The 12,993-nt window shown below is 42.9% G+C and overlaps 1 protein-coding gene across 1 annotated transcript in view; it reads right to left on the reverse strand.

Moving 5' to 3' along the window:
• Hasp (Hig-anchoring scaffold protein) overlaps positions 1-12,993 on the reverse strand; it is a 240,687-nt gene that overhangs the window by 143,200 nt on the left and 84,494 nt on the right. Inside the window, exon 4 of the mRNA XM_086968731.1 lies at positions 5,346-5,423. Coding sequence (XP_086824857.1) covers positions 5,346-5,423 — 78 coding nt within the window. The remainder of the gene's footprint in view (positions 1-5,345; positions 5,424-12,993) is intronic.

Genomic DNA, 12,993 nt, shown 5'->3' on the forward strand with positions numbered 1-12,993 from the left:
GAAAGAGGGGGCAAATCGGAGAGGCAAGTGGGATATAAAAATACTGTCTTGCTGCTGGTAATGAAAGAAGATACAAGCCTGTATTTATATGTAATGTTTATTATATCCATCGTATTGATCTCCTTTTCTAGACTATATTCGTTTACACTTCATTGTCCTCTGTTTCAGCCAGCTCCACTCCCAGTTTAGCAGAAGACCTACCTTATACCTGACAATGCTCAAGTGTTGTTTCACTGTACAACTCATAGGCAAACCAACGTCTGTCTGGGACAGAAGCAAGTTTCAGGACGTCGAAGCCTGCCAGCACCTTCGGTGCTTGCCCTCCTTCAGTAACTCAGGCGGCGAGAACTGCCGCCAAGATTGTATTGCTAATCGCAAAATTGACGTATGCAGTTTGTGCGATCTCCTCTTCTATGTTCTGTCTAATCCTTACCATATACGAACGGCCTCAGGTTTTTCCTTTGAGTCAAGCACCCCTTTGCGTCTGTTTCTTTCCTTGCTTACGTAAAGCTTGAGTAGCCTATCGTAGAGTAAGGCCTTAGCAAATGGTTCACGACCAGCAATGAACGAGAAACCTCCTTGGCTAAGTTCGTGCGTCATCCGGTACCCATTCGAACGTCTTTTCACCGCTTCTTTTTCGGGTCTTTTTCATTCGAACAGATGGGTATAGGGCTACTCAAAATAGCGTGCCGGCTGATATTTAACCTACGCATTTCGTTCTCAAACAGATCCCCCCAACAACGCCTCCCACCTCCAGCATCACAGCACTCTAGTTCTTCCAAAGGCCAGCAACATGTGAGTACGCCCTCTTTCCCACAGAAAAGCAGCAAAAGTACTATTCTACCAACTACCCCGTGAAAAGCGAGAGCGGAGTGTCTGCTACTTTGCCGTCGGTGGCAAGTTACATCGTCTTCCTTTGTAGTATGTTCCCTCCATTAAGCAAAGCTTAGCGAGCGACCGAAGAAAAAAATTCGAGCGGAATAAGCAGTGCCCCTTTCTCTCCTTCTTGACACAGATAAAGCAAACGTACTACACTTCGGAAAAACAGTCGTTTCAGGGGGGTGAGTGTCGTGGTAGCGACGGCTTTACGGTCATTTACTTTTGTGGTTGTTACACAAGGCGCGGTTTACTCTTCTTAATCCTCCGGCGATTAGTCCGCCTTATTACCTACTACATCTCCCACAACAACTACACAATAACATTTGCGTCCACTGGTATCACACTATGTATCATTATATACTGCATATTGTGTCCTGTAAAGTACATGAGAACTGTAATTTTTAGTTTTGCGATGGATTGGGTAGGTGGCAGTGCAAACGTTGTCATAAATAGGACGCCAGGGTGAACAGGTTCCAAAGCGATAAATGAATTTGTGTACAAAGTGTATGCCTCGTTAAAGAGTTCCAAAGTATTTTATTGGCCTGCATAGAAATTACGGATGATATATATATATATATATAAAATCTTTAGGAAGAAGGTGACAGGATGCCTTTACACGTTCCCCTGCTAGCTTAAGACAATGCCCAACTCTACTTTGTTAGTTTCAGAATTAAGTTCGCAAAACTGTTTGATCTCAGAGGAAGTCTAACCCTCGGATAGCTATTCACTCCCTCTCTTTAAAAGTTAGCATACCTTATTCGGACATTATATTACGGGTCTTTTTCTAAACGTAGTCACAAGGCACCAGTGGTGAAAAGGAACAGGAATCCTTGTGACTTCCCTCCAATTGTTTTCGGCCATCTAAGCAACTTTTAAAGGTGAAATGAGACAAAATTCCCGATTATACTTCCTTGAGCATCGCTGTCTCACTTCCGGCAAGCTTACTCAAGTAGTGTTAGCTATTCATAGACGACAAACATGATTTTGTATTAGATTATAGTTATTTAAAGAATATACGTAGACTTAGTCGTTAATAATAACAACTTCAGTAAATTCAAATTCTCAGAAGCAAAGATTGGCTGTTAGAGCCACTAACTCTTAAACCCAGCATAGAATCTCCTTCTTTAAAAAAAAAACCCACCATAATAACTCGAATGAATCATAAGGACACTTTGCCCGATTCCGAAAGCGTCATGGTTGCAATTGACTTTTAATTAAGTAATGTGTGCTCTGAATGAAGGTGCAAAATTTTAACCAAGCATTCTCGTGCTGCTCTTGTTCGTTTACACTGTACCAATGCTGCTAGGTCATACGGCATTCCCTGTGCACAATAATGACGTCAAAATATATAATACCAGATTATTTGCTTTCCGCCATTGTGTGTATTATCGCCTCGTACGATGTCATCATCTTACGAAAGCTACTCGAGGATGGTAGACGACGACGAAAACGGTAAAGAATGACTAGAGCTTGGTAAAAGACCCCGCTGGTTTTGTCCTCTAGCCGGTTACCATCACATTTTTGCTCGCTCGTCGCCTACTCCGAAGTGTGACATTCTTTATATAGGTGTCACGCAACACCCCATTCCGCTGCCGCACCTCTTGCAGTTGTACATTGCTACACGTGACTTGTGCTTACTCGTCGTCAGTCGCCGCATGATTTAATTGCAGTTTCCAGATGGGTTACATGCTGTACGTCGCCGCCATTCTGGCGTTTCCTTTCCCGTCCTGGTTTCCTCGTTCTCACCTCGTCGGTTTTTCCATTTCTCTGTCGGACCCGACTCAAGAAGTCGCTGTATTATACGCACAGGAGAAGGCGAACAAGAGGTTTGCTTTCAGTGTGTTCTTCAACGTGGGCTGTACAATACAAGCAAGTGGCGCACTAGCCAGTTGACCCAGGCTCCAGTACACGACACCACTAAAAGCCCACGTCGGGCCGCTTTCGAGGTCTTCGCATATTCGTCACACGGTTGGTCAAAACATGTACCAAACGACAAGCATGCGGTATTCTGTCTGCATAGAAAAAAAAAGATGAACATTGCGACACGCCAGTCACTGATCGTACGCAGGATCAGAGGAAGACGACGACGACAATGAAAAGGGCAGGCATGCGCGGAAAAGTTAATAGTTGCAAAAGATTTAAGGAAGCTATTGAGATTGCGCGCAAGCTATTAGCGTAGCTGAGACTTTTTCGTGAAGAACTGCTAGTTTACTGTGGCAAGTAGACATAAGTCCGTTACCCGATGAGTTGCCATTAGATTGACCCGCTTGAAACCTATGGAACAATTTAACGAAATGCGTACAAGGGTTCATGTAAACCAGCTACGATGTTGTCTGTATATACCAATGTGTATATGTTCAAGTGATTTTTTTTGTGGTGGGAGATAAAGTTAAACTTAATATTGGATTTGTTGATTCGGCATTTAATGTACATTTTGCTCAAATTATGCGCTGTTGTACTGACACGTCGCTAATAAACAAAACTATGTATTTCGATTACTATCGAAAGTGGCCCTCTGGTCTAAAGTATACTAGCCTGTTTGAATTAAACCGGGCTATTTATTTTTGTTGGTAACAGTACATTTACTACGGTTCGGCTTTTCTCAACAAGCAGAGCCCGATTTCTGATGTGAAGCTCTAGCCACTGATGTAAGCACACGTACGAGGTGAACCGAAATGTACCGATGTTCGTAAGCCGTAGGTCTGACGTCCTGCATTTACGCTATACGGTCGCCGCTAAGCTCTGGGGCCTGTCTCTCTTTGTATATGTGTGTTCCATGTGCGTTGTGTCCATGGCTTGTTCTCCACTTTGATGTTACTTTGCATTAAACAGTAGGCTCATCGCAAGCAGCCTGGCTTTGGGTGGACCTTGGAGATGTTCCTAAGCTCAGTGTTCTGTGTGCCCCGACGTGTCGCACTCCGCTTGCGTTGGCCGAGTGAACACAGTTGCCTGAGTTACACACTTACATCGAGAGAAACTTGCCGGCTTCGCTACTGTTTCCGCCACCACCGTCATCAGCAATGCTAAAACACTACACAACACGAAAGAGAGCCCCTGGCTGCCCCCGTAGATGTAGGTGGGGTCCAAAGGGTTTCAGTCGGATGGTTGCACATCGCGCAAACAACGCTCCCGCAGTACCAAGGCGAGCCGAGCCAGTGGTATAGCTCCGGCTGTGCGTAGCATGATAAGCCGCTACCGGGACAAACCGACGGTGAGAGGAGGATGACAATGCGGTGCCCACAAGGAGAAAGAGAGAGATATCGGTGCGGCTTGAACGAAATACTACTTGCTCAGCCTCCATGACTAACAAAAGCGAGGTTATGCTGCAGAAAGTTTAATAGACCACGGACAAACTTAGCTTGACTGTGGAGGACGAGTATGTCACTGAGTAAAGGCAGACATGCATTTGGGCAGTCGGTCGGTGACGAGAGCGAAGGGCTATTGGCCATACGACAGTTTGTGTTTGGCTCCGACGTTCGGTTCGCTTGGGTACCTGCTATCGGGTCCTGGACTTCACATCGGCCGTATCCCTGAAGGCAACCCACAAGACCAAGGACAGTAGCAACAATACTAAGAGGTGGTTGTTGGAGTCGGGGTTGGTGGAGCTGAGGCCGCAAGACAAAATAGCTGCTGCCCACTCCACAACATTTCCTTAGGCGAAAATTCTACAACAGTAGATATGTGAAACGACATGGAGAGTGGTACCTCCGAACCAGCCGATTGTAGCGTGACATTTACAATTGAAGCAGCTGCTGGAAAAGAAGACATAACTTCCAGCTACTTGAGTCCTGGCCGAAGGCCGGTGCGGCAGAGAAAGGGTAGTGTTAAAAATCCATAATGGCTCGCGTATCTTTGAGAGTATGCGTGTGAGCCTTTTTAGCTGCTTCAACCCTCCATTTTCTTTACGACACTGAGATACTGAGACCCGCTAGTTAGACAGACATTGGGAAAATTAACTACTAATATCTAACTAATGTACATGAGGATTCAATGCGAGTTAGTGTGGACAAACTACCAGAAATCGCAACGGTTCCTGAACGACCGTCTCAAAAAGATCTAGCTTTAAGTGTCGCATTGGGCTTGTGTTTAATAGGAATAGATTTGTTGTAGCTTGTTTATTATTTTGAGTTCACACATGTATGCTTCCCCGTTGGCTAATCTAGAATCACAACGGTTTTTGCTCGGCAAAGAAGTGGAGCACTTTGTTCCACTTTATTTAGGTATAGACATTGATGTCCTTGTTTCGCTGGACTAACATATATATAGAAAAAAATATATATAGATATTTTGACTCTTTTCTCCCACCAAAGCTTACATTATAGAAAACGTAAAAACTTTTTAGCAAAACACGTCTGATGGATTCAGATTAGTTACCAGACAAAATGCATTTTAAGCATCTTTACACTAGCAGAGGGTACTTTAGATTTATAGTACATAACTAAAAAGTAAAAATAATTTTCACTTACTGTCGTCACCGTTTGTGAGACTGTCGAGACTAGAGAGGTTGCATTTGCCGCTGAGGCATCGCTGCCTAAATTTGTCGCCTGTCGAAAAGACATAGAAAACAAGTCAAAAACGAAATGAAGATCTATTTATTATAAAAATCGCTAGATCATAGTGTTTTTTTTTTTTTAATTTAGATCTTTATCATTCACAGCAGCTGATCCGTAAACAGCAAACTATTTTCAGTAACAGTGCGTCTAGATGACTCTGATGATTGGTTCTACAATTTGTCATTTAAGAGAAAACAACTCTGCGTTTGAAAGAATAAGAACAGCGAGTTTTTTTTTTCTGAGCAAGCCCAAAGTACGATAGAGAACTGGAGTGGTGCTTATGAAAATATAAAAACCATACACTTGGAGTTTGGCTAATTGGGTTCGACTAAGTAAATGGTCAGACCAAGGACTACATCGCTTAGCAAGGAATATTTGTCTTTAAGATGTTTCTCTCGCAATCGTTCATTTGATCCTGTTCTTCACAAAGGTAGCCGTCCAATGACGTCGTAAACGCAATACTCCAACATTATTGCATATTGTGCTAAGTTTAAGGGGCCAAGTTTAAGCAAATGTAGGTCACTGAAACCCACAATTATTCATTACTTCTAGACGGGGTGTAAGTTAAATTATTAATTTGCGCAATTGCATAAGTAGCACACATATTCAGGGTTCGTTAACATACTACAGTTGTAGTCAAACTTGTTCGAACTTAATATACCCCCCCCCCCCCCCGCCCGAGCCCTAACGCGTAAAGGATTTTTGGCCTTGTTTTTATTGGCTTCCCTCGTATGTTGCACGTTTGCCATACCGTATGTACTTTATCTTGAAACGGGTAGACTGATGCCATCTGTGCTAGCAAATTGCGAAACTTATTTCTCACCATTAGCCGTGTCTGAAGGGATACAGGCTGCTCCTCCTAATCTAAAGCTCTTGAACGATTCACTTCAGATGCAAATTCTGCGTCGAGATAAGTAAAGGGCGCATGTACAAAGAGCTTCAACAGGTTGCTAGAGCGCCTATTTATAGGTTCCGTCCGCCAACTTTAGCCTATCACTACTACGTTTACCAGCATCACCGGCAACTCATAGCAACCGTAGAGGAACTCCCTTTCCTACACATTTAGTAGCCCTGTTTATTCACACTTACACAAAGACACCGTCTGCCGTACGCATAGATCTGAGTTTCTGCGCCCTTTCCAGCCGCCTACACATTCTCCTCTTTATGAGTGCCCCGGCCAACGTGTGGCCCGAACGAAGGAAGTACTCGCTAACACCAGAGAGCTGCTCATTTAAAGTTTGTCAAAGGCGGTAGCAGGCTGAACCCGAAACAAACGATAAGGCCACACTCTGCTGCGCATAGAACGGTGGTTGGGGGAAACCGAAACGAACATAGCTTCTTGGCAGCACAGGGAACAGATAGGGGGCTCCCAGGCGGCTATAGTACCGACACATCTAACAGTACGCTCGGTGCAACATGACTACAGTGATGGAGGCAATGAAGATCGCCGTTGTTGTTTTCTTCCTCTTCTAAGCTTCCTGTCCAGTGCTGGCAGGCGACACAAACAAATAGAGAATACAGAGGCTAGATTAAATCCTAGATTTTCGGAGGGACCACTGAACCAGTCATTCGTTCACCACTGGCGTGTGGGCGTCTGCCACAACCGAACTGCTAATGGAATGGGAAACCTGTGGAAAAGACGAAGCGAACGGACTGCGCAGAGATGTGCCAGAGGGTCTATCGGATAAAACCGGAGATGGCATAAAGATGGGCAAAGAACGTTGCTGCCAGAGTCACACTCTGCCAAAATAAGAAAGAAATTTTGGAAGTTTATTGTTTTTAATATGAGCTTTCTTGTTGCAAACGTATCCGTACGAAGAGCTGTTTCTACCATCTAGTTTAGCCGTAATAGTTGAACGACAGTCACAGCAATGAAACCTCTTCCGCTTCTCAATTTTTTTTCCTCTTTCCCTTCACTACGGACGAGCCGACATAGTACAGAAGTTGCAGCTAGCTTGGATTGCTGTCGTCGAGCGGAGTTCTAGAGACGCTGCAAGAGCTACCTCTGTTCTTCACAACTCTTTCAAAAATGCTACTGCCACCAATACTATTCCCCTCCATTACCGGATGACGCATCCATTGGCCGACTTGAACGGCAGTTATTGCTGTTGAGGTGTCTCTCTCCAAGGTCTAGTAGTGGCGCTAAAGACGCTGGTAGCCACGATGGCGCTATGGCGTATGTCCAATGTCGGTGGGCGACGAGCCAAGCTGACTACTCTAGCTTGGCATTGTTCAAGCATGGTCGGTCGTATTTTACTTTTTTCCACTGCAAAGTGACAAAATTCGACGTATTTTACGGCTCGAGCCATCGTTGCTGAGGATCATCCCTGCTGTGGTAAAGGCAGCAGAAACAGCACCAGCTCCACCACAACATTTCCCATTTCTCCATTCCTTTCTCTCTCTCTCTCTCTCTCTCTCGTTCTCTCACTCTCTCTGTCGAAATTTCAACTTGAGATCCAATACGACATAGGTCGAAGTGGCGCTACTCTGCCGTATTCTTTTGCGTGTTGACTCCTGCCAAATTGGCCGTAAACAAGCTGTTGCGTACCTTGTAGTCGTGTGTCTGGTCCGCAGGACAGGGAACAGAACAGAGAGAGGCCTGGCTTCTTACAGATAGAACACGTCGCAGGCTATGCTGTGTAAGGGAAGGTGATCTTGAAAATAGTGAAAAAAGTAGAGGCACGATGTTAGGCGCAAAGCTTCATGATCCTTCATTCTGAGAAGGTGTCAAGTGTTCATGCAGTTTACCACACGGTTTATACAGTTCTTATAAACCGTGTCTAAGATTTGACAGAGCCTATTTATATTTCTTTGCATCTACAATGTGCAATGAGGCGAACAAAGAACACACATACATACATCCATTAAACATTGATATCAAAGCAATTTCGATGAAAAGTTGTTTACAACAAAAGGAAGCATAAAATATACATTTGATGCCCAATTTTCCTTGTTCATATGGAGTTTGGAAATTTTCGAACAGGGAAAGACCCTGTTTTATCCTTCTTGATGAGAACGAAAGGCAGATTCCAGGTTCTTCTTTCCTTAAATCTTACGATCATCGAGTAAACCCATTAATCGCACTAGATTAATGGGTTTACTCTATGATCGTAATAACAGTCTCCTAGTTGTTATATCTTATAGTATACATGTAACATTGTAAACGTATTTGCTATATCACGATCATTAACCAAAATCGAAAGCATCGAGCATACGATCTTGCAAGTTCATGCGATCCATAAGCCACACCATCTAAGGATGATACCGATCTCATTCGACATTTGCTTATGTATTAACGATACAGATCTGTCACCTACCTAATGAGTCATTTAATTTTCGCCGCCTCTCATTGTTTTTTCCTCATAAACCATTTAAGCTGACATGAGAATTTTATATTACGTTAGTGGCTTTCTAGCATCCTTATACGATATTTAAATCTTATGTTCAAATTTTCATTATCACTGCCAATGCCCCTTCAGCGAATGTCATCGTTTGTCTTCTCATTCTTCTCTGTCTCGGTTCATAAAATTACTTTCTGCCTGCTGGTGATAACGATTCCCAGCTTATTTTCGCTGTTACTAACCCCATCTATTTCGGTTTCTTTGCGGAGCTACCAACCAGCTCATGGTTTGAATGCACGGTAAGATCAACGGCGTACGCCCCCTCAAATTCAGTCCCCCTGAAACCGTGTAGAACATCTCTGTAAGCCGATGGTTGAACGTTTTTGACTTGTGATGAGGATAACACGGCAATATGTGGGGCATATTCAAATAGTAGAGCTGTAAATAGAAGTATTAAACCATTAGGAACTAGCACGGAAGGGAACATAGCGCGCAAAGCTATAAGATGGTGGGACGGTCCAATGGTAGACTGCCAGCAGAGGCTGCAGTTTGAATGGAACTTGGGGCTAGGGCCAGTTTGAAAAGCTACAAGAGGCTGGCAGTAAAGGGTCCATAAGCTTCGACAGAACGAAAAAACGACACCGTACTGATGAGTGCAGCTTGTACAAAGGGTTTGTGAACCCTCTTATTCGTGAGATGTCACCAGCCTTCGAATGCTGTGCTCCGTAAAAGAAGTATGAAGGTGGTGAGTGGGAAAAAAGGGAGAAGGGTTGAGTGTCCTAGGATGACGGCGTCTCGGTTCGTGACGGGCTCTTGGCTGGATAGAGGTAGAATACTTTTTCGAAGAGACGGATGTACGTTGCCTTTGGCGAGCACACGTGTTGTGCTCTGCAGATCCCTATTACAGCAAACGTCTTGAGCAGTTCAAATACGCCCGGTCAAGCAAATCAGTGAGCCAGCTAACGGCGCTGCGGTCGGCCGCATGCTAAATCTGGATGCGAAGTGTTCATTTTTTGAGAGCCGGTGTAAACAACCCTGTCTAAGGAAAACAGTAACAACAAATTCGCCTATTGCGCTTATGCGGGTCCAGGGCCACTGCAAAAGTAATTCTAACAGTTATATGAAAATTCGATCAGGAAGCAGTATCAAAAAATACTGCCGTACTATAAAACTTAGACTTTATTAATGCATCGTGATCAGTTCACTTTTCAACAATGCAGTAAATAAAAAAAATTCAGATGAGGAGATCTGAAATATTTTGTTTCAATATTTTTTTTTATCACAAATCTTTACATTTACCAGCAACAACTACCGTTTGTTACGTGAGAGTTTTATTTCGCAATTAAAAATCACTCGACAGAGATTATAAAAACTTCGTGGAACCTTTGAAGGCTGTGCGATTAATATATTATTACAGCAGAAATCAACGCTTGCCCGTACGCTCAATAATACTTGTCGACTAGCGTAAAGGGTTTGGTATACCCCAAGGGGTGTCTTAATCTGCAATTTCCGGAGGCCCTATCATCATAAAATAGTACTCTACTGCAGAAAATTTTACAGTTGCTTCTTTGCAACTGCAAAAGTGCATCCCTAGCGTAGTGCTACCGAAACGGGTGGCAGCGAACGATTGGATGCTATCTGCCATACAACAACACCGATGCGATTTTTTGATGTACTTATATTATAAGATCACTTAGATGTCTGTGGTTCATAAGTTTCAGCAAATGTTTCACGTTCGATAAATTGAATCCTACGAACGGTTATCTCCAATATATGTTTAAGTATCTAATAGATACTCAGTCTTACTAAGTCTCCAATACTAATCACCATGTTAACTAAATCGTTTTAGTAAAACAAGAGAAATTGGTGTAGCGACATATCTACTGTAATATAAATATATAATATATAATAATAAAATAAATATCGAATGTTGAAAACAACCAGCTCTTGGCTAACTAGCAGGCCAGGCCATAAAGTAGAGGTCATGGTAGCGGAGTCTGTGTGTTTAGGGGTCGTCGTGTAAGCTATCTTTTGTTGGCATAAATCCCGCTCTGACTGTCTGTGATTGCCATTGAATGCCAACATATGATGAGCCTTCAATGTCAAATCGGGTTTATTAGACCGGAAAAAGACAGCATCCTTTGGGGCTTCAGGCGTTTGACATGTTCCTTTGCCCATGACATATTGGAAATACTCCTAATGTTTAGTAGCACGTACATTTTTGTTACTAGCGGATAAGTGCCATACTTATCGGCATTGTGCTCATAAGTAGCTTATAGCCTGTTGGTAACCCTAGTAATTCTTGGGGGGATAGTTTCCAGCCACATCTGAAGAAGTGTCATTGATAATGCTTTACCCTGATATGAAATCATTTTCATATCAGAGATCATGATTCGAGTATTTATGAGAAGGAATTTTGTGCAATCACTATCTTATGTGGGTATAATTTATCTTGCCTTAGATTTTACTTGGACTTCGATTCCATTGATGAATATGCCTAGTCCAGGTTTGACTATTTCGTAGTGCATGGAAAAAATAACTAGTTATATACCTCACCCTATTCGTTTACGTTCAGAATTGTGCCCAGCATGACGCGGCTTAGAAAAACGGAAGGTCAATTTTCAAAGACCTTCGCTAAAAAGAAAGGAAAAATTCAATGAAAATCTTAAACGTAAATCTCGTCTGCAAAAACATCATGCGTTTCCATGCTGGCGGGTTTATTCAATGTGATTTAATGGTTATTTCTGCGGCAGATTGATATATCAAAAGTATTTAGACTCGCTGTATTCCAGCATTAATTACGAATAGAAACACATTCGCAAGGGGTCCAAATGAAGCTTGATTGATGTAACATAAGAGCGGGTCAATCCAGTTCCTCCGTTTTTTCACCCCACCGCTAACCAACGGTGTCGGGCCATTTACAAAGCAAATTTCTAACCGGGATCATTCAGCCTGGGTTTTGTTGTAGGAGGAAAATCCAATTCTCTGCACAATCAGTTGCAACAGAGTGTCGTTACATCGATTCAATTCCCTACATGTCCAGTTTCAACATGTATTTTACTATGGGAATACTTGCGTCTAGCGAGTCCGTTCCCCATTTTATTTCATGTCCCACTTTTGACTAGTTCTTTAGGAATTCGTTGCTGTGTTATTTAGGAGAAGCTGAAATAGTTATAATAATATGTACAAAACCCCTAAATAGCATCGTTCGATATGATCGTTTATATATTACTAAATGCCAACCTCTTTCGTAATTCCCTTAGTGCGGCTCCTTATTCGTTCGAAATGTTTAATTTATCTATTTAATAATGAATTGTACTCTCCTTTGGACAGAATAGCTATTGGGTTCTCCCTGATTTCTCGCAGTAAAAGGTACATATTACATTTACAGTGTAATAATAATTATTATCACAACGGCCTATGAATGTTCGTAAAAAAATGCGCTGCCAAAACGCAAGAGATCCATTAACGAAGTAGGAAAGCGACCTTTTCAACTGCGAAATTGCTTTTAGACCTTTTCTAGCTAAGCTCGCAGCCTTCTATTATTTAATTTACTTTAAATTTTCACCAGTCTAGGTATCGTTTATTTTCAAAATTACTGTTGTCAAAATTTGTTACCTATCTAAAACAAATTTTTAGTAGGTGCCGATGACCTTGTACTAGATGCCTTCGATTTACTTCAGCAGAATTAACTGTATTGGCCGGCTGGTTGTCTTCAATTTTAAAGATATGGGACAACACATCGCAGTGTACTTACTTTGTCCCGTGATACTGTGAATGGAAATTTCATTGAACAATATTCGATTACCTACTTTCATACAGTTTTGTCAAACCTGCTTTACAGTTACCGCAAGCAATAGCAGTATCAGTTGCTTCAATGATGGCGTAAAACCCGATCAACTGCTGCTTGCACTGGTGCCTCCCTGCCGGCCGTGCGGTGTAGGAATATTTTTCGCTTCGAACATAAAATACAAGTCTTCCCTTGCAATACCAGCTTGCTTCCTTGCAGCTGCTCTGCCATCCCAGTCCTCCACCTTCCTCCAGTTTTAAGGACTTCGCAGGATCACCCGACCCTGAAACGCCCACTTTGTCCCGGCCTCAAGAGCTCGGACTTAAGAGTTCTTCTGGGTCCTCGACGGCTCTTGCTCGTCGTCACTACGAAGATGGCGCGTCAGGAACGTGAAGGCGGGCGATTAGTGCTAACTTTCAGCGCTTGCTTA

The sequence above is a fragment of the Varroa jacobsoni genome, unplaced genomic scaffold (assembly GCF_002532875.2).
Source record: "Varroa jacobsoni isolate VJ856 unplaced genomic scaffold, vjacob_1.0 scaffold_562, whole genome shotgun sequence".
Classification (NCBI taxonomy): Eukaryota; Metazoa; Arthropoda; class Arachnida; order Mesostigmata; family Varroidae; genus Varroa; species Varroa jacobsoni.